This window comes from Zophobas morio, unplaced genomic scaffold (genome assembly GCF_036711695.1).
Source record: "Zophobas morio isolate AGI-343-1 ecotype UQ-CSIRO unplaced genomic scaffold, CSIRO_AGI_Zmor_V1 ptg000022l, whole genome shotgun sequence".
Lineage (NCBI taxonomy): Eukaryota > Metazoa > Arthropoda > Insecta > Coleoptera > Tenebrionidae > Zophobas > Zophobas morio.
This window is the reverse complement of record NW_026972127.1, coordinates 977,917-998,561: the sequence shown is the minus strand read 5'-3', so window position 1 is coordinate 998,561 and position 20,645 is coordinate 977,917. Positions and strand designations below refer to the sequence as shown.

Sequence of the window (20,645 nt, the reverse complement as noted above, 5' to 3'; positions counted from 1 at the left end):
GAAAATCCGGCTATTTTTGTGTTAGAGATCACAGTAAAAGTGTATCGCCTTAAACACAAACAACGATGTTGTAAATAATAATTGCTCAATTAGTGCGACATTCTGTAATCGGGAGCTATAAGTCATTTTTAAGCTCTGTATTATAGATTACGCGAGTTTTCAAGTACGAGTTTATTTTGAAATGAATTATAAGCTTGCGGATTTAAATCCGAACCATTTGCGTCACACGTCTTCGTAAATATCCGACAGATGCCCCATTTATAACCATTGACAAGAAAAAAATTAATAGCGTCTACCTACACTGATCGCGCGTTCTACGACTGCCAATTGATTCGGTAAACATTTACCCAAGGAATTTTGTCAATTAGACCGTGTTACGACTTGCACAAATTAAATTTCTGGTTGGCTTTTATCACCTGACCTGATATATTACTATTAAATAAAAAGCATTAAGTACGTGTCGTACTTGAGTCAATATTTGCTTAATCCTTTGGCGTACCGAGATAAGAGACATATGTACAATTGCCGTAAATCTTACTGATTGTGTTTTCCAGAGATGTGCTGACGCCAACCACCACAATGGCTAGAGGAATTTTTCGCGTTTATTACACCAGACGGAATCTCTTAACTAATGTAGACAAACAAATCGTGCGAACATCGAAATTCCACACCGAATGCCCCAAATACAGACGATGTACTTTGGAGAGGAACTTCTCCACTCAGGGAGAGGCCGTCGAAGGAACCCCTTACAACAAGCTATCCATCGGCATTCCCAAAGAGCTGTGGCAGAACGAAAAACGTGTAGCACTGACTCCAGCAGTCGCTCAAACCCTCTCAAAAAAGGGCTTCACGGTTAACGTCGAGGAGAACGCCGGCTTGGGGGCGAAATTCAGAAACGAGGACTACGAACAAGCCGGGGGGAAAGTAGTCGACGCTAAAAAGACCTTCGAGTCTGGTTGGTACCACAACGGTACCCGTTAATCCATCACTCATTCAATTCGCTTCCAGATATTATACTAAAAGTTAGGCAGCCGTTAGACAATGAAGTTAGCAAATTTAGAGAAGGTAGCACACTTATATCATTCCTGTACCCCGCCCAGAACAAGAGTCTAGTCGACAAATTAGCAGAAAGGAAGATCAACGCTTTTGGTACTTATTTATTTTGTTGTTGTTGTTGTTGTGGTGGTACGAACGACAGTTTTTAGCAATGGACTGCATTCCACGTATCTCTAGAGCTCAAGTTTTCGACGCTCTGAGCTCCATGGCCAACGTTTCGGGTTACCGCGCGGTAGTCGAAGCCGCCAACCACTTCCCGAGGTTCTTCTCGGGTCAAATAACCGCCGCCGGGAAAGTACCCCCCGCCAAAATCCTGGTAATCGGGGGCGGCGTGGCGGGCCTCGCCGCCATCGGTCAAGCCAAAAGCATGGGAGCCATCGTGCGAGCGTTCGACACCCGTTCGGTCGTCAAGGAACAAGTGGAATCAATGGGGGCCGAATTCTTAACCATCGAAATCGAAGTAAGTACCCGGCACGTCCCTTTATTCCACACAAACGTTGTCTGGATTTAGGAAGAAGGTGGTACCGCTGGCGGCTACAGCAAAGAGATGTCGAAGGAGTTCATCGACGCCGAGCACGCCCTTTTCGCCAAACAATGCAAAGAAGTGGATGTCCTCATCACCACGGCGCTCATCCCCGGGAAAAAAGCGCCCGTGTTGATCTTGAAGGTACTCTTGTTCAATCGTACAATCGCACGCAAATGTTTTGAGCCTATGGGCGGATCGTTTTTGCCTGCCTTCACCGAAGAAGGCGTATAAAAAATTTCATCACTTTTTCAAATAAAATACTTTTAAATGTTCATAATAAATAAATAAAAAAAAACGATATTGTCGTTGAGTGACATGTAACTGGCATAATAATAAAAACGTGCCATTTTTGTTAACTGATATTTTTTTCATAAATGTCGCAAAATTATTAAATTTGTCTAATCATCCCCACCAATAATATGATGACGTCACTTCAAATTTATGCATAGTAAATGGGTTTTAAATTGTATACAGTAACATAGTCCTACACATGTAGTTTAAGACTCCGTGTTGAATTTTTATCCGAAACGTCCAGATTTTTGGAAAAAAAATCAAAATTATAAAACAATATTTTGCAATTTAATTTTGAATTTGCAAAATCGAATACTTTGAAATCTTGCAGATGTTTTAAAGTCATGATAAACATGATACATTTTTTATTAAAATATATTTGCTTATCCCCTCTAAAAAATTTATGACGTCACCTCAAAATTTTGCAGAATAAATCCTATCTTAAATGTATAAAATATGATGAGTTTTTATACTTGTGATTTATCACTGCATTAATATTTTTTTAGATTCGGTTATACAGGGTGTCTCAAAAAAGTTAATGACTGAGTCAATTTGTTTTATTGAAGAAATCAAGAATAGCAAAACTAAATACTTTGAAATATTGTAGATGTTTTAAAGTTTTTGTAAGCATGGTAACTTTTTCGAAAATTTGATTAATCTAATCGGAAATCGGAAAAACTGAAATTCACTAATGCAAAAAACAGAAAATCGAAAAATACAAATCGTAAAAATCGAAAATCTAAAAATGGATAACCAAAAAATCGAAAATTCAATGAATCAAATACCGAGGTCGATCGAAAAGTGGAAATTCACAAACCTCAAAAATCGAAAATTGAAAAACGGAAAAACCAAAATATCGAAAAGTCAAAAATTTGTAATACTGAAAATTAAAAAAATCTAAAACAAAAATTAAAAAAAATCGGAAATTAAAATAATCAAAATATATAAAGTAGAAAAAATTGCAAAGCCTAAAAACTGAAACGAACAGAAAAATCGAAAAAGCAAAAAATTGGAAAAACAAAAATTCGAAAAATCTAAAATCGCAAAAGTGGAAAATCGAAAATCTGAATAAAGAAACTTGGAAATTCTGAAAATTGGAAAATCGAAAACCAAAAAATCGGAAAGAAACAAAATTGAAGTCTAAACGGTGAGAATGGAAAAATTGAAAAACCGAAAATTCTAAAAATCGACAATGGACAAATTGAAAATCGCAAAATTTAAATCGAAAAATTGAACATAGAAAAATCGATGAATTGAAAAATCGAAAATTCGACTACTCAAATTTTCTAAAAATCGAAAAATCATAAAACCGAAATATCCAAAATTCTAATGGTCGAAAGTCTGAAAACTGAAAATCGAAAATTCTGAAAAGCGGAAAATAGAATATCGAAAAATTTAAAAGAAAGAAAATTGAAGTCTAAAAACCGAAGAATGGAAAAATTAAAAATCAAAAATTCGAAAAATCAAAACCGAAAAATGGAAAATTCAAAAATCGAAAAATAGGAAAACAGAAAATTCGAAAATTCATAATATTGAAAACTCTAAAAGTCGACAATTCAAAAATCGAAAAGTAAACAAATTTCAAAGCCTAAAAAGTGACGAACAGAAAAATCGAAAACTCGTAAAAACATAAAGTGGAAAATCGAAAACTGGAAATTGAAAAATCGGAGATTGGAAAATCGAAAATCGAAATATCGAGAATCGACAAATTAAAAAACCGAACAATCGAAAAATTAAAAAATCGGAAATCGAAAAATGAAAAAAAAACGAAAATTCAAAATCGAATAATCCGAAACTAAAACAATAGAAAAGTGGAAAAGTGAAAATTGCAAAGTCTAAAAATAACGAACAGAAAAATCGAAAAATTAAAAAAATCGAAAAATATCTAAAAATGGAAAAATCGAAATGCTCAAAAATCGAAAATTCGATTAATCAATATTCTAAAAACCGAAAAAACGGACAAAAATCCACAAATCTGAAAAATCGAAAATCGAAATATCGAGACTCGAAAAATTAAAAAACCGAAAAATTGAAAAATCCCAAATCGAAAAATAAAAAAACCAAAAATTCAAAAATCAAACTATCGGAAAGTAAAATAATCGAAAAATGAAAAAATAAAACAAATCGCAGAACCATAAAAACTGAAACAAACAGAAAAATCGAAAAACCACAAAATCGGAAAAACGAAAATCGAAAAATCGTAAAATAAGAAAATGGAAAATCGAATACTCGAAAATTGAAAAATTGAAGGTCGAAAAATAAAAAATCCGAAAAATCGAATAATTTAATGATTAATGGAAAATCGAAAAATCGAGAATACAAGATTTAAAAAACCGGAAAATTGAAAAATCGGAAATCGAAGAATTAAAAACGTAAAATGGAAAATTCAAAAATCAAAAAAATCGGAAAGTAAAATATAATCGAAAAATGCAAAAAAGTTGCAGCAAAGTCTAAAAACTGACCAACAGAAAAATCAACAAATCGAAAAACGGAAAAACCGAAAACTCGAAAATTCAAAATACCGCAAATTTGAAAAATCAGAAAATGGGAAAGTAAAAAAATCGAAAAGTTGATAGAAAAATGGAAACTGAAAAATCTAATTAGATGAAACGGTTGGTCGAAAAAACGAAAAATCGAAAATCGAAGTGATCTTTCTTTGAAACAGCCTGTATAAGTAAATCTAAAAAATATTACTGCAATGATAAATCACAGGTACTGACTCATCACATAAAAAAAAAACGATATTGTCGTTGAGTGACATGTAACTGGCATAATAATAAAAACGTGCCATTTTTGTTAACTGATATTTTTTTCATAAATGTCGCAAAATTATTAAATTTGTCTAATCATCCCCACCAATAATGTGATGACGTCACTTCAAATTTATGCATAGTAAATGGGTTTTAAATTGTATACAGTAACATAGTCCTACACATGTAGTTTATGACTCCGTGTTGAATTTTTATCCGAAACGTCCAGATTTTTGGAAAAAAAATCAAAATTATAAAACAATATTTTGCAATTTAATTTTGAATTTGCAAAATCGAATACTTTGAAATCTTGCAGATGTTTTAAAGGCATGATAAACATGATACATTTTTTATTAAAATATATTTGCTTATCCCCTCTAAAAAATTTATGACGTCACCTCAAAATTTTGCAGAATAAATCCTATCTTAAATGTATAAAATATGATGAGTTTTTATACTTGTGATTTATCACTGCATTAATATTTTTTTAGATTTGGTTATACAGGGTGTCTCAAAAAAGTTAATGATTGAGTCAATTTGTTTTATTGAAGAAATCAAGAATAGCAAAACTAAATACTTTGAAATATTGTAGATGTTTTAAAGTTTTTGTAAGCATGGTAACTTTTTCGAAAATTTGATTAATCAAATATGCGGCAAATCGAAAATCGGAAAAACTGAAATTCACTAATGCAAAAAACAGAAAATCGAAAAATACAAATCGTAAAAATCGAAAATCTAAAAATGGATAACCAAAAAATCGAAAATTCAATGAATCAAATACCGAGGTCGATCGAAAAGTGGAAATTCACAAACCTCAAAAATCGAAAAATCGAAAATTGAAAAACGGAAAAACCAAAAAATCGAAACGTCAAAAATTTGTAATACTGAAAATAAAAAAATCTAAAACAAAAATTAAAAAAAATCGGAAATTAAAATGATCAAAATATATAAAGTAGAAAAAATTGCAAAGCCTAAAAACTGAAACGAACAGAAAAATCGAAAAAGCAAAAAATTGGAAAAACAAAAATTCGAAAAATCTAAAATCGCAAAAGTTGAAAATCGAAAATCTGAATAAAGAAACTTGGAAATTCTGAAAATTGGAAAATCGAAAACCAAAAAATCGGAAAGAAACAAAATTGAAGTCTAAAAGGTGAGAATGGAAAAATTGAAAAACCGAAAATTCTAAAAATCGACAATGGACAAATTGAAAATCGCAAAATTTAAATCGAAAAATTGAACATAGAAAAATCGATGAATTGAAAAATCGAAAATTCGACTACTGAAATTTTCTAAAAATCGAAAAATCATAAAACCGAAATATCCAAAATTCTAATGGTCGAAAGTCTGAAAACTGAAAATCGAAAATTCTGAAAAGCGGAAAATAGAATATCGAAAAATTTAAAAGAAAGAAAATTGAAGTCTAAAAACCGAAGAATGGAAAAATTAAAAATCAAAAATTCGAAAAATCAAAACCGAAAAATGGAAAATTCAAAAATCGAAAAATAGGAAAACAGAAAATTCGAAAATTCATAATATTGAAAACTCTAAAAGTCGACAATTCAAAAATTGAAAAGTAAACAAATTTCAAAGCCTAAAAAGTGACGAACAGAAAAATCGAAAACTCGTAAAAACATAAAGTGGAAAATCGAAAACTGGAAATTGAAAAATCGGAGATTGGAAAATCGAAAATCGAAAAATCGAGAATCGACAAATTAAAAAACCGAAAAATCGAAAAATTAAAAAATCGGAAATCGAAAAATGAAAAAAAAACGAAAATTCAAAATCGAATAATCCGAAACTAAAACAATAGAAAAGTGGAAAAGTGAAAATTGCAAAGTCTAAAAATGACGAACAGAAAAATCGAAAAATTAAAAAAATCGAAAAATATCTAAAAATGGAAAAATCGAAATGCTCAAAAATCGAAAATTCGATTAATCAATATTCTAAAAATCGAAAAAACGGACAAAAATCCACAAATCTGAAAAATCGAAAATCGAAATATCGAGACTCGAAAAATTAAAAAACCGAAAAATTGAAAAATCCCAAATCGAAAAGTAAAAGAACCAAAAATTCAAAAATCAAACTATCGGAAAGTAAAATAATCGAAAAATGAAAAAATAAAACAAATCGCAGAACCATAAAAACTGAAACAAACAGAAAAATCGAAAAACCACAAAATCGGAAAAACGAAAATCGAAAAATCGTAAAATAAGAAAATGGAAAATCGAATACTCGAAAATTGAAAAATTGAAGGTCGAAAAATAAAAAATCCGAAAAATCGAAAAATTTAATGATTAATGGAAAATCGAAAAATCGAGAATAGAAGATTTAAAAAACCGGAAAATTGAAAAATCGGAAATCGAAGAATTAAAAACGTAAAATGGAAAATTCAAAAATCAAAAAAATCGGAAAGTAAAATATAATCGAAAAATGCAAAAAAGTTGCAGCAAAGTCTAAAAACTGACCAACAGAAAAATCAACAAATCGAAAAACGGAAAAACCGAAAACTCGAAAATTCAAAATACCGCAAATTTGAAAAATCAGAAAATGGGAAAGTAAAAAAATCGAAAAGTTGATAGAAAAATGGAAACTGAAAAATCTAATTAGATGAAACGATTGGTCGAAAAAACGAAAAATCGAAAATCGAAGTGATCTTTTTTTGAGTCACCCTGTATGTATAAACAAACCCAAAAAATATAAATGGAATGGTAAATCACAAGTATAGACTCATCATATTCTGAACATTTTAGATATGTATGTGTAGTTTGAGCCTACCTACAAATTCTGCCCTTGGACGATTTGTACCGCCTCGTTCGGTGACGACCGGCAAAAACGATCCGCCCATAGGCTCAAAACATTTGCGTGCGATTGTACCGACTATAATGACGCTGGAATTGCAGGATCACGTACTCTCCATGAAACCCGGGAGCGTGGTCGTGGATTTGGCGGCCGAAACTGGAGGAAACGTGGAAACGACGAAACCTGGAGAGGTTTATGTTTTGAATGACGTGACCCATGTGGGTCTCACTGATTTATCTAGTCGTCTGCCAACCCAAAGTTCGACTCTGTATGCCAATAACGTGTCGAAGTTCCTGTTGTCGATGGGGGAGAAGAACCACTTTAATATTAATTTGTCGGACGAGGTGATCCGAGGGAGTATTATTCTGGACAAGGGGAAACTGATGTGGCCACCGCCGGCACCAGTAGGACCTCCGCCTACCACCGCGCCCGCGAAGAAAGTCGAAGCGGCTGTGAAGGAAGTCGCAGTTCAAGACACGCCGCTGATGGTGACTGTGAAAGATACGTTGATGTGTACTGCTGGTGCGTATAGTGTGACACGAAAAGGGAAACAGTCTGATGTTTTTGTTCAGGTATTGGATCGATATTAGGACTCGGGGTCTTGTCGCCCAATCCAGCATTTACTTCCATGTTAACCACATTTGGTTTATCTGGCATTGTTGGATACCATACTGTATGGGGAGTAACTCCTGCTTTACATTCTCCTCTTATGTCCGTAACTAATGCTATTTCAGGTATTACAGCAGTTGGGGGCTTGCTTCTCATGGGAGGCGGGTACTACCCCACTAACTCCGTTGAGGTACGTGTTTTACTAGCGACTGCGAGTGTTATTATTGGTGGTGTTGTTTCAGGCGTTAGCTGCTGCTGCAGCCTTTGTCTCGTTTATAAACGTATTCGGCGGTTTCGTCGTCACAAAACGCATGCTGGACATGTTCAAAAGGTACCCACAATCAACTGACCCACTTTTTTCACTAAGTAAACGATTTTCAGGCCCGAAGACCCCCCAGAATACAACGGTCTTTACGCAATCCCGGCCGCCGGTTTTCTGGGAGGCTACGCCTGGGCGGCTCTCCAAGGCCTACCCGAAATCCACCAAGCCGCCTACTTAGCCTCATCCTTACTGTGCGTGGGAGCTCTAGCTGGTCTAAGCTCCCAGAAGACGTCAAGACTGGGCAACAACATCGGCATGGTAACCACCCGTCATCCCACCGACTGCGCCAATTCTACAAGTTTTAATTACAGATCGGAGTGGCTGGAGGCATCGCCGCTACTTTAGGCCACATGGCTCCAGACGTAGACGTTCTAGCCCAAATGGCGGCATGCCTAATCGGCGGCGGTAGCTTGGGCACCCTCATCGCCAAAAAAATTCAAATCACGGACCTGCCGCAACTGGTCGCCGGTTTCCACAGTTTGGTCGGACTGGCGGCTGTGTTGACGTGCACGGCGACTTTCATCCATGACTTCCCCAATTTCGCGACCGACCCAGCTGCCAATGTTATCAAGACGGCGCTATTTCTGGGTACTTACATCGGAGGGGTGACGTTCAGCGGGTCCTTGATCGCCTATGGCAAGCTTCAAGGGGTACTCAAGTCGAATCCGCTACTTTTACCCGGGAGACACGCACTAAATTCCGCTCTTTTGCTAGGAAACATAGGAGCGGGCGCCTATTTGTTCTACGACCCGACTATGATGGGCGGGTTGGGCGCCTTGGGTACCACGGCGGCGTTGTCAACCGCGATGGGGGTAACACTAACTGCAGCGATAGGTGGAGCTGACATGCCCGTAGTCATCACGGTGTTGAATAGTTACTCGGGGTGGGCACTATGTGCTGAAGGTTTCATGTTGAATAACAACTTGATGACGATTGTTGGGGCGCTGATTGGATCGTCGGGAGCCATTCTGTCGTATATCATGTGCAAAGCGATGAACAGGTCTCTCCCGAACGTGATCCTTGGAGGGTATGGTACCTCGAGTACCGGAACCGGGAAACCAATGGAAATCACCGGGACCCACACGGAAATTAACATCGAAGGCGCGATTGATGCGATCAGTAACGCAAGGAATATCATCATCGTTCCGGGTTACGGGTTATGTGTGGCGAAGGCGCAGTACCCGATAGCGGAAATGGTCAACGTTTTGAAGAGTCAAGGGAAACACGTCAGGTTCGCCATACATCCAGTCGCTGGTGAGTGCTCACCCATTGTATTGAAACAAAAACAACTATGTGGTTGTTTTTAGGTCGTATGCCTGGACAGCTGAACGTGTTGCTCGCCGAAGCGGGAGTCCCCTACGACGACGTCCTCGAAATGGACGAAATCAACGACGACTTCCCCGAAACCGACCTGGTATTAGTTATAGGAGCCAACGACACTGTTAACAGCGCGGCCGTCGACGACCCCAACTCTCCGATCGCGGGCATGCCGGTGCTCAACGTGTGGAAGTCGGATCACGTCATCGTGATGAAGCGGTCGCTGGGGGTGGGCTACGCCGCCGTCGACAACCCCGTCTTCTACAAAGCCAACACGTCGATGTTGTTAGGGGATGCCAAGAAGACGTGCGAACAGCTTCTGGCGAAGGTCATGGCTGCCAACAATTAGTCGCAGCCGGCTGACCGTGTGCGTGCAACTCAGGAAAAACGTGTTATTTTTAAATTCGCAACGCTTGACGAGTGTTTTCTTTTTCTAATGTCTTTTACATACTAGGTTAAGTAACTCAACTCTACTTTATTTTAAAAACTTAATTACAATATTGTACGAGTTCATACGGCGCCTTGTTTGCGTTCGTAATTCTGCAAAGTGTACATATTAAAGAAATAAACTCACTTGTAATATACGTACCATTTTGGCCACTTCTCTGAGGTTTTTGGCCATGGCTTTGCCGGTTTTTTGGACCATGCTGGAGAAGTGGCCGGATTTGTCTTGTAAGAGGATGTGGGGATGGTCGAACTCTACCGCGCTTCCGCCGTCCATCACTAAAACCCTATCCGAGTCCATGATGGTGTGCAGTCGATGGGCGATTGTTAGTACCGTGCACTGCGCAAATCTTTGGCGTATCGTGGTTTGGATGAATTTGTCGGTTTGCGGGTCGACGTTGGCCGTCGCCTCATCCAGTACTAGGACTTTGTTGTTACGGAGTACCGCGCGCGCGAGACATATCATTTGGCGCTCGCCGACACTAATGTTAACTCCACCTTCCGACACGTGGTGCTTCAAACAATCTACGGAACGCGAACTAAGACGTTCAAATTTAGTACATCTACTCACTAGTCCCTTCCATCATTGCCATTCTACTTTCGACAACTTTCAAAGCCGCGACGATGTCTTCGTCCGCATAGTTGTGAAAAGGGTCCATGTTGTACCTCAAACTCCCTGAAAACAAGATTGGTTCCTACTGGGACAATCGTCATGTAGTGCGAAAGTATCGGTGGCACCTGGGGGATTATAGACACTTTTCTCCTGAGGTCGTGCAACCCGATGTACCTGGTGTCGATTCCGTCGATGATAACAGCGCCTTCGAAGTACGCCAGTCGGAACAAAGCGGAGATGAGCGAAGACTTCCCGGCCCCTGTTCGCCCCACAATACCTATCTAGAAATAGGGTTGGTACTCCAGTAGTACCCCATTATTATATATACCTTTTCGTTCGACTCTATCTCCAAATTGATTGATTTGAGTACCGGCGGCTCGTCGGGCCGGTATCTCATAACCAAGTTCTGAATCTGGATTTCGCCCTTGTCTGGCCACTCCGGCGGCGGTTTTTCGTCAGGTTTCTAAAAATTTGGTTCGACTAAAACAAGAAATCGGTAAAGGTAGTACCGATTCTAGATCCGGCTCGTGCTCGACCCGCAAGAATTCTAGTATTCTTTCAACTGATGTCATTTGATTTTCTAGTTCGGCGGACTGCTTCATCCCCCATTGGAACAACCCGGTTAAACCAATGCTCGTGGTTATCGCTAAACCGACGCTGCTGCCCGTGTTGACTAGAATTTTAATTAGGGTAGTACCATTGTTTAAGTATATTATAGTTGGACAACCTAATACAAATTTTACTTCGCCTAAATAGTGAGCTTTAGGACAAGGAATCCAGGGGGCGTGGGACAAATTTTTCGTCAACGCGCATTTTCACTACAGTGAGCGAACGTATTAGGTTTATTTTACTCTACTTCAGATGGCGCCATCAAACATTAGCAAAGGCAAACACCCTTCACTCTGCTCTTATACGAGGAGTTATCCATAAATCCATAATTAACATTGTTTCGTAAGGAGTAATGTGTATAGACATATATATACAAAATATGAAAATATACTTGACATAAAAAATATGAAGCAACGCGTTGTAACGTGATACGAAAGAATTGTATTTAAATGAATTTGACGCCTATTTTTATTTGACTATCTGAAGACTGACAGAAACTTTAAAAAAGGTTGGTGTCACAAAAATATTAACACAAAATGAAAATATATATTCAAAGTAAATAATAGAATGACAAACTTTCGGCGTTGACATTACAAATAATTACAAGACAGAAAAAAAAAAACGCATGTTTGTAATACCGGGTTGTTAAAGGCTGCTTTGAAGACTGTTTGTTTCTATGAAAAACAATTGATGAAATCCGACGTTTTGGTAGATTTTGTTCCAAAAATACGAGATAACTAATTGTTTCTTGAACTAGTTTCCGTAACTTTTAAAATTTAAAAAGGATACGGCATTCTGTTGTAATAAAATCTAGAATAAGGTCAAAATCACACATTAGTGTGATGTTACTATTAAATTATTAAATCAGATGTGATATTAATTACATCTGATTTTGTCAACCACATGAATATAATTTACATTAAAATAAGTTACAGACATTGTTTGAAATGTTTACTATATTTCGAAAACACTTCTTCAAGTGTTAATTTTTTTAAGATGTAATATTTGTCAGCGTTTCCAAAATTTTCCTCTTTGCACAGGTCAAGTATTTTTTCGTAAATCGCATTTTAAAATTTTTGTTATTGTATTTTTTACTTTTTAATTTTCTAAGGCATGAAAAAATCCCATATAGGTTTCTATGAATTTATTAACGAAATCAACTGATAACTTGCGCGCCATTTTGTGTTAATTAATATCAATAGTGATTATGATAATTTTAATCCATCTGAATGAAAATCCATCTCTCCCAAATATTTTACACCGATATAAATTTATTACTTTCTTGGCACGATTTGTAATCCGAAGTCTCCCTCCACATGCAATTTTTCGTCGCCTGAGAACTTGTTTGATCTACAGACCAAACCACACTCAGGCCAATATCGGCTTTAAGCGATCTATCTATAAGTTGACATTCGTTGAAGTTGATCTGATACACATCCACTACGAAGAACTAACCCGTTTCGACCATTGGACTTTACAAGTGAACAAAGTTCTTGAACATCTTAACGATTTAATACATAATGTTTCCGAATGACAAAATTTACATTTCAAATTGTATTATCAAATGGTAAAACACTCACCAAAATTTGTCACCAACAATGAAATGACGCAATCTCCAAATTTTACAATACTAATCCTCCGTTTACGGTTTATGCATCTGTGTTGAGTTTTCACCTTGGACGTCAAGATTTTTGGAAAAAAAAAGAACATTTTCCAATTTATAATGTTATTTAAATTTAAAAAAATAGCATAGTCCTGATCTTGTGATTTATAAATACGCTATTGAGACTTTTAGGCTTTTCGATTTCTCGATTTTTCAACTTTAAATGTCTCAATTTTTCAATATTTCAATTTTGGGCTTCTCCAATTCTTCCATTCTTCAAATTTTCCATTTCTCGATTTTTACTTTTTGGATTTTCAATTTATTGTTAAACTTTAGATTTTTCAATTCTTCGACTGTTTTATACTTCGATGTTTTAATATTTCATTTTTTAAAATTCTAGGTTTTTCGATATCTCGAGTTTTCAATATTTCTGTATTTCAATTTTTCCAATTTTTTAATTTTAATTTTCGATTTTCCAGTTTTTCTTTTTTAAAATTTTTCGATTATTCAATTTTTTAATTTCTCAATTTATCGAATTCAGATGTTTGTTGTTTTGATTGTTCAGTTTCTCAATTTATCAATTTTTAACTTTCCTTTTCGACTTACGACTCCTTAATTTCTCGATCCTTCGATTTCTCGATGTCTCAGTTTTTGAATTTTTCGATTTCTCGGTTTCTCGATTTTTTTTCTTTTGAGCTTCTCAATTTCTGGATTTTCCAATTTTTCAATTTTTTAAATTGAATTGGATTTCTCGATTTTTGAATTTTGCGATATTTTAATTGTTCCATGTTTTAAATCTTAGATTTTTCGATTTCTCGATTTTTTGACTTCTCAGTTCTTCAGTATTTAAATTTTTCAATGAAAAAATTTCGACGTTAAATTTTCAGTTTTCTGATTTCTCAATTAATCTATTTTTGATTTTTCCACTTCTCAAAATTTCGATTTTTCAGTTCTTCAATTCTTCAATTTTTCGACTTCGCTTTATTGGTTTTTCGATTTCTCAATTTTTGGATATTTCTTTCAGTTTTGATATTTTTCAATATTTCGATTCTTTGATTTTTCGACCTCTAGATTTTTCGATTTTTTATTTCTGGGTTTTCAGTTTTTCGTTTTTTATACATTTAAATTTTTCAATTTTTCGATTGTTTTATATTTCAATTTCTCAATTTTTCAACTTTCCCATATTTTAATTTTTAAATTTCTAGATTTTTCGGTTTCTCGATTTTTCAGTTATTCAGTTCTTCAATTTTTCAATTATTCAGGTTTTTGATTTTTCAATTTTTCGATTTTTTAAGTTTGCGATTGGGAGCAGTACGGCTCAGATAGCCCCTAGCGCGGCACAGCGATAATGCTCATGAAGCAACGCTGTCCGCAGTCACTTTGTGGATGGGTGGCCAAGATCGCCATACCTATCTGAGCGGCTCGGTGCGTCTCCTCCCTCGACACCCAATGGGTAAAAGAGGGTAACAGATTATATAATATAAGTTTGCGATTTTTCGACTCTGCTTTTTTGACTTTTCTGTTTCTCAATTTTTTAATTTCCTAATTTTTGGATATTTCGTTCAATTTTGTGATTTTTCAGTTTTTCGATTTCTCAATTTTAACTTTTCAATTTTTAAATTATTAGTTTTTTCGATTTTTTGAGTTTTCAGTTCTTCTATATTTTAGTTTTTCAATTTTCGGAATATTTAAATTTTCTATTGTCCAATTTTTTTTTATTTTTCGATTTTCCAATTGTTCGATATTTAAATTTTTCAATTTTTAACTTTCCTTTTCGACTTAGGACTCCTCAATTTCTCGATCCTTCGATTTCTCGATGTCTCAGTTTTTGAATTTTTTGATGTTTCGATTTTTGGATTTCTCCGTTTCTCGATTTTTTTTCTTTTGAGCTTCTCAATTTCTGGATTTTCCAATTTTTTAATGTTCCGATTTTTCAATTTTTCAATTTTTTAAATTGAATTGGATTTCTCGATTCTTGAATTTTGCGATATTTTAATTGTTCAATGTTTTAAATCTTAGATTTTTCGATTTCTCGATTTTTTTACTTCTCAGTTCTTCAGTATTTAAATTTTTCATTGAAAAAATTTTGACGTTAAATTTTCAGTTTTCTGATTTCTCAATTAATCTATTTTTGATTTTCCTACTTCTCAAAGTTTCGATTTTTCAGTTCTTCAATTCTCCAATTTTGGACTTCGCTTTATTGGTTTTTCGATTTCTCCATTTTTGGATATTTCTTTCAGTTTGATATTTTTCAATACTTCGATTCTTTGATTTTTCGACCTCTAGATTTTTCGATTTTTTATTTTTGGGTTTTCAGTTTTTCGTTTTTTATACATTAAATTTTTCAATTTTTCGATTGTTTTATATTTCAATTTCTCAGTTTTTCAACTTTTCCATATTTTAATTTTTAAATTTCTAAATTTTTCGGTTTCTCGATTTTTCGATTTTTTAAGTTTGCGATTTTTCGACTCTGCTTTTTTGACTTTTCTGTTTCTCAATTTTTTAATTTCCTAATTTTTGGATATTTCGTTCAATTTTGTGATTTTTCAGTTTTTCGATTTCTCAATTTTAACTTTTCAATTTTTAAATTATTAGTTTTTTCGATTTTTTGAGTTTTCAGTTCTTCTATATTTTAGTTTTTCAATTTTCGGAATATTTAAATTTTCTATTGTCCAATTTTTTTTTATTTTTCGATTTTCCAATTGTTCGATATTTCAATTTTTCAATTTTTAACTTTCCTTTTCGACTTACGACTCCTCAATTTCTCGATCCTTCGATTTCTCAATGTCTCAGTTTTTGAATTTTTCGATGTTTCGATTTTTGGATTTCTCGGTTTCTCGATTTTTTTTCTTTTGAGCTTCTCAATTTCTGGATTTTCCAATTTTTTAATGTTCCGATTTTTCAATTTTTCAATTTTTTAAATTGAATTGGATTTCTCGATTCTTTTTTGCGATATTTTAATTGTTCCATGTTTTAAATCTTAGATTTTTCGATTTCTCGGTTTTTTGACTTCTCAGTTCTTCAGTATTTAAATTTTTCAATGAAAAAATTTTGACGTTAAATTTTCAGTTTTCTGATTTCTCAATTAATCTATTTTTGATTTTCCCACTTCTCAAAATTTCGATTTTTCAGTTCTTTAATTCTTGAATTTTTCGACTTCGCTTTATTGGTTTTTCGATTTCTCAATTTTTGGATATTTCTTTCAGTTTTGATATTTTTCAATTTTTCGACTTTTAGATTTTTCGAGTTTTTATTTTTGGGTTTGCAGTTTTTCGTTTTTTATACATTAAATTTTTCAATTTTTCGATTGTTTTATATTTCAATTTCTCAATTTTTCAACTTTTCCATATTTTAATTTTTAAATTTCTAGATTTTTCGGTTTCTGGATTTTTCAGTTCTTCAGTTCTTCAATTTTTCAATTATTCAGGTTTTTGATTTTTCAATTTTTCGATTTTTTAAGTTTGCGATTTTTCGACTCTGCTTTTTTGACTTTTCTGTTTTTCAATTTTTTAATTTCCTAATTTTTGGATATTTCGTTCAATTTTGTGATTTTTCAGTTTTTCGATTTTTTGAGTTTTCAGTTCTTCTATATTTTAATTTTTCAATTTTCGGAATGTTTCAATTTTCTATTGTCCAATTTTTTTTTATTTTTCGATTTTCCAATTGTTCGATATTTCGATTTTTGAATGAACCGATTGTTCAATTTCTCGATTTTTAAATTTTAGATTTTCCAATTTTTATTTTTTTTATTTTTTTATGTTTCGATTTCTCGATTTTACAATTTTCCCATATTTGAATTTTTCAATGTTTTAAATTTTCGATTTCGAGAATTTACTGTGTTACAGTAGTCATCACTCATCAAGAACGATTATTGCTGTGCGTTCAAATGCCTACATACTGATAAGCACGTACATACAAGACGCATTTAAGGCTGTTTTAAGTCTGCTACATTTAATTTTTGCGATTTAAATTTATTTCTTGATGTCTAAATCGTATATATTTAAATGGTGGTAAATATTTTGTGATAAAATGCATTTTAGTTTCAAAGATAATCTGTATTTAGTGATTTGACTACTGTTAATAAAAAAAGGACGTAAGATGTTCATACTGAATTATTACTGCCTAATACGTCCGTTTACTACCTTATCGACATCACGTGCTTACAGACTATTTTTACCTCCTTTCGTAAGGTACCGCCACTTCACAGTGAAGCGAGTGAGATGTAAAATATATGTTCATTCTTTTCTACATAGGAAAGTGATTCTCCGTATAGGTTGTCCAACTATAATATACTTAAACAATGGTAGTACTGATTTTTCAGAACTTACAAAACACGAGAAAACTGTATGCAATAATCGCGATGTAGACGCAACATAGTACGTCGAGCCAGTACCCGAACGCCCTTGATGTTGCTATAAACATATACCAAGCGCTGGAATTATCGTCTTGTAGTTCATCAAACTCCTGAACTAGTAACATTTCTGCCCCATTGGAACGCACTGTGATTAGACCTTGTATGGTGGCGTTAACGTGGCCAAAAATCGGGCTTCTGCCTACAACATAGTCGTACCCGAAGCACTACGCCGGTACTACTTACTGATTCCCTCGAGCCGTTTCAAGGTTCTGCTAGTTTTGATGTAGTACTTCCTCAACAAGTAAAATATAACACATATGATGAGCGTCGGTATGGCTAAGAAATAATTAACGGTGATAACGATAGCCGCAGCTCCTACCAGATTTAACAAAATCTGGGCACAGTCGATCATCGCGTTGGGCAAAAGTTCATCCACTGCCCCTAAATCCTTAGAAAACCTGTTCAAAATCCGTCCAGACGTGTTAGTGTTGAAGAACTGCATTGACGCAGTAATGATGCTTCCGAACATGCGATCGTGCAAACTGAAACACTCGCGTGACAAGAGAAGTACCATCGGGGTACTCACTTCATAGAAGCTCGCATGCAAACGTTGAAGAAGACGAAGGATCGGGTTAAAGCGACCACCATCGTCATAAAAATCAGAGCGGAGTAGACGTCGATGTAAAGATTTTGACTTAAGATTCCGTCATTGATGGTGTCGTTCCCACGGTGTTCCTCCACGTTGATCCTAGAACGGGAGTCAATAAAACGAAAATTGAAGTCGCGGAGAGGTACCATATGGATAGAAAATAGTCACCGCCGCTGGCTAAAGCTTGCGCACCCACGAACAACAGCATCACGGAGAGAATGACGCAGCAGTTCCCCCCAGCTCTAAAGTACTCCATGAACACGCCGCACTCCACAGAGCCTTCAGTTCGCATTTCGGCGACGTGCTGCGGCTTGAACTGAAAAGCGAACTGAGAGATAATGGTACTAGAAAAGTTAAGCAAAAACCCTTTTTCCCTCCTTGTCGATAACGTTCAAGCTCAGGTTACTCTGGATGGTCAGGTCTTTCATAATCGTGTCGACTTTGTTGCCCGGACCGACCATGCTAACGTCGGGAGTGTCGTCAACATCCACGCTCAACTGGTTGCGCAAAAACTCGGCGAAATCCAGCCCGGTACTCTGTAAAAACTGGTACGACCCTATGGCTTCCACTTGCCCGTCGTGCATCAGCACCACTTTGTGGACCTCGCTCAAAAATTGCAACTGATGCGTCACCAAAATGACGATTTTGTCTTGGAGGAACTGCGTAATGCATCTATCGAACAGGTGCTTCCCGACGTTGGTGTCCACGGCAGACAGAGGGTCGTCCAGGAGGTATATATCGGCTTCTTTGTACACAGCCCGTGCTAGGTTGATCCTCGCCCTTTGGCCGCCACTCAGCGAAGTACCCTTTTCACCAACTATGGTCAGGTCACCGTGCGGCAACAAGGCAAAGTCGCGGGCTAACGCACACGCCATCACCACGAAGTAGTACCTGCGCTTGTTGTACTCTCTCCCGAAAAGAATATTCTGGCGAACGGACCCAGCGAACAACCAAGGTTCCTGCGACGCGTAGGAAATGACCCCGGTTACTTCGACGGTACCCAGACACGGATTCAACTCCCCTAGGATTATGTTCAGGAGCGACGACTTCCCGGACCCCACTTGGCCTATCACCGCCACTAATTCTCCCATCTCCAGGTCCAGCGACACGTTCTGCACGCACACTTCGTCGTCGATCTTCGCCGAAACGTTGCTGAGGAGGATCTTCGTGTTTTCGTGTTGGAGTCCAGCCGCGCTTTTTTGAAGCGGTGCTTCGCCCAGAGATTGCGTGCTGACGTTGTGTAGGGGTTCTTCTACGGGCTCCATGGGCCGGCGGTCGCCGACTTTGGATTCCGGCATTATGAGGAAGCTTCGGATGCGTGATATCGCGACGTTGGTTTCGGCGATCTGCGCGATGGCGTAGGGGAAGAAGAGGGTCATGGTTTGGCGGAGGATTTGGTAGAAGGAGGTGACGACGAAGACTTTCTCGGCGGTGATGGAGCGACCTAGCTGGACTACCAGTAGCACGGTGGCGAAGATGGCGAGCCGGGAGGTGAACATGATGAAGGACATTATGGCGCCGCGGATGTACGAAGTGGCTTTTAAGACTTGTATTTCTAGTCTGGAAGTCGAGGGGTTATTGGGGAGTGACAACGTACTACGTGGTACCTGCGCAATTCGTGGATTTGTTTAGCGAAAGCCGACTCCCAGGTGTACATTTTAATCACTTGCATGGCCTGGATGATTTCGTTCATCTGACGGACTCTCTCGTCGGTTCTGAAGGCGGTTTTGAGTCGGAACCTAGAGGTACGATTTCCGAACCACGCTAAATTGAAGGGTTAATGAGTGAAATGTTGGTATGGATGGGTACCTTGGAGGGGAATAATGGCCATTATGGTGGAAATTCCAGCCACGGCGGCCACTCCGACGTGTTGGTACATGAGCAACAAACACAGGAGCATCTGGAGCGGTGCTAACCAAATGTAGTGCAAGAACATCACCGCCAGGTCAAACCGATTAACATCGTTCGACATCAAGTTGACCACATTACCAACCGTAGGACCTGTTAAGGACGCCAGGTCCAAACGAAGCGTCTTCCTGTAGATAAGCGAGCAACAAGCAACTCTGATCTTCATTCCGACGTGCATAATACTCATCATGCACGGATGTATCGTCAGCACGTTCACCAAACTACAAAAAACCACGCCCGATGCAAAAACTAGAGCTTCTTCGAACTGAATCGGACTCTGCTTTTCCCAGAATTGTAACAGGCGCATCAAATACGTGGGTTCCGTCACTCTAACAAGACCGCGTGAGTCCCAGCTACTACCATCGTTAATACTCACGGTTCCAAGTCGTTTTGGTTTTCTGGACTGAAGTACCTGAGGAGCATCCCTAGGAACAAAGGCTGGCACAACCTCACCGGTATCTCCATCAGGAACAAAGTCAACCCTTGAAGCAGTGTCGGCTTTAAGAACATTCTAGTCAAGACTGTTAGCAGTTGGGGCGATTCGTTGTGGTCTTTAGCCCTCAGCACTTCCTGATTCCAGAAGTGCGCAATCGTGTCACCTAAAAACGACGACTTGTGTGCGTCTAGGGGTGTCGTCAAATCTCCCTCATTAAAATCCCGTTTGGCTCCTTGGCGGAATATGGGAATGGTGTACCAGAACATGATACGCGACAGCCAGTTGGCACCCTTTTCTGGGTGTTCTGGCTTCCCCAAATTTTTGTCATCGTCATCAATCATTTCGATTTTGACAAGTAA

The 20,645-nt window shown here is 36.7% G+C and overlaps 2 protein-coding genes across 4 annotated transcripts in view; one reads left to right on the top strand and one right to left on the bottom strand.

Moving 5' to 3' along the window:
- LOC135133689 (NAD(P) transhydrogenase, mitochondrial-like) overlaps positions 1–10,254 on the top strand; it is a 19,049-nt gene extending 8,795 nt beyond the window's left edge. For 2 of the 3 annotated variants that reach the window (XM_064062163.1, XM_064062164.1), the window contains exons 2-11: positions 555–955; positions 1,009–1,149; positions 1,206–1,516; positions 1,568–1,723; positions 7,524–7,944; positions 7,995–8,221; positions 8,274–8,362; positions 8,413–8,611; positions 8,665–9,607; positions 9,661–10,254. In XM_064062163.1, the coding sequence (XP_063918233.1) occupies positions 580–955; positions 1,009–1,149; positions 1,206–1,516; positions 1,568–1,723; positions 7,524–7,944; positions 7,995–8,221; positions 8,274–8,362; positions 8,413–8,611; positions 8,665–9,607; positions 9,661–10,019 (3,222 nt within the window). In that variant the 5' untranslated portion in view covers positions 555–579 and the 3' untranslated portion in view covers positions 10,020–10,254. Of the gene's footprint in view, positions 1–311; positions 336–554; positions 956–1,008; positions 1,150–1,205; positions 1,517–1,567; positions 1,724–7,523; positions 7,945–7,994; positions 8,222–8,273; positions 8,363–8,412; positions 8,612–8,664; positions 9,608–9,660 lie in introns of those variants that run through there. The other variant, XM_064062165.1, reaches the window with a different exon arrangement.
- On the bottom strand, positions 10,126–20,645 carry LOC135133691 (probable multidrug resistance-associated protein lethal(2)03659). Its single transcript, XM_064062167.1, has 14 exons — positions 20,227–20,645; positions 19,752–20,179; positions 19,550–19,706; positions 18,308–19,502; positions 18,089–18,258; positions 17,880–18,041; positions 17,537–17,835; positions 17,268–17,492; positions 11,237–11,400; positions 11,056–11,190; positions 10,853–11,008; positions 10,686–10,809; positions 10,260–10,639; positions 10,126–10,210 (listed from the first exon to the last, which is right to left on the bottom strand). Exons 1-14 carry the CDS (start codon positions 20,625–20,627, stop codon positions 10,181–10,183), a joined length of 4,026 nt encoding a protein of 1,341 aa, XP_063918237.1. The 5' UTR covers positions 20,628–20,645; the 3' UTR covers positions 10,126–10,180.

What these genes read in the sequence shown, in the direction of transcription:
- LOC135133691 (XM_064062167.1), bottom strand. Translation starts at nt 20,627, where the DNA reads ATGATTGATGACGATGACAAAAATTTGGGGAAGCCAGAACACCCAGAA. An exon ending in CAAATCCACGAATTGCGCAG is followed by an intron (nt 19,503 to 19,549) that starts GTACCACGTAGT and finishes CTCGACTTCCAG; the next exon opens with ACTAGAAATACAAGTCTTAA. An exon ending in TCGACAAGGAGGGAAAAAGG is followed by an intron (nt 18,259 to 18,307) that starts GTTTTTGCTTAA and finishes TTCGCTTTTCAG; the next exon opens with TTCAAGCCGCAGCACGTCGC.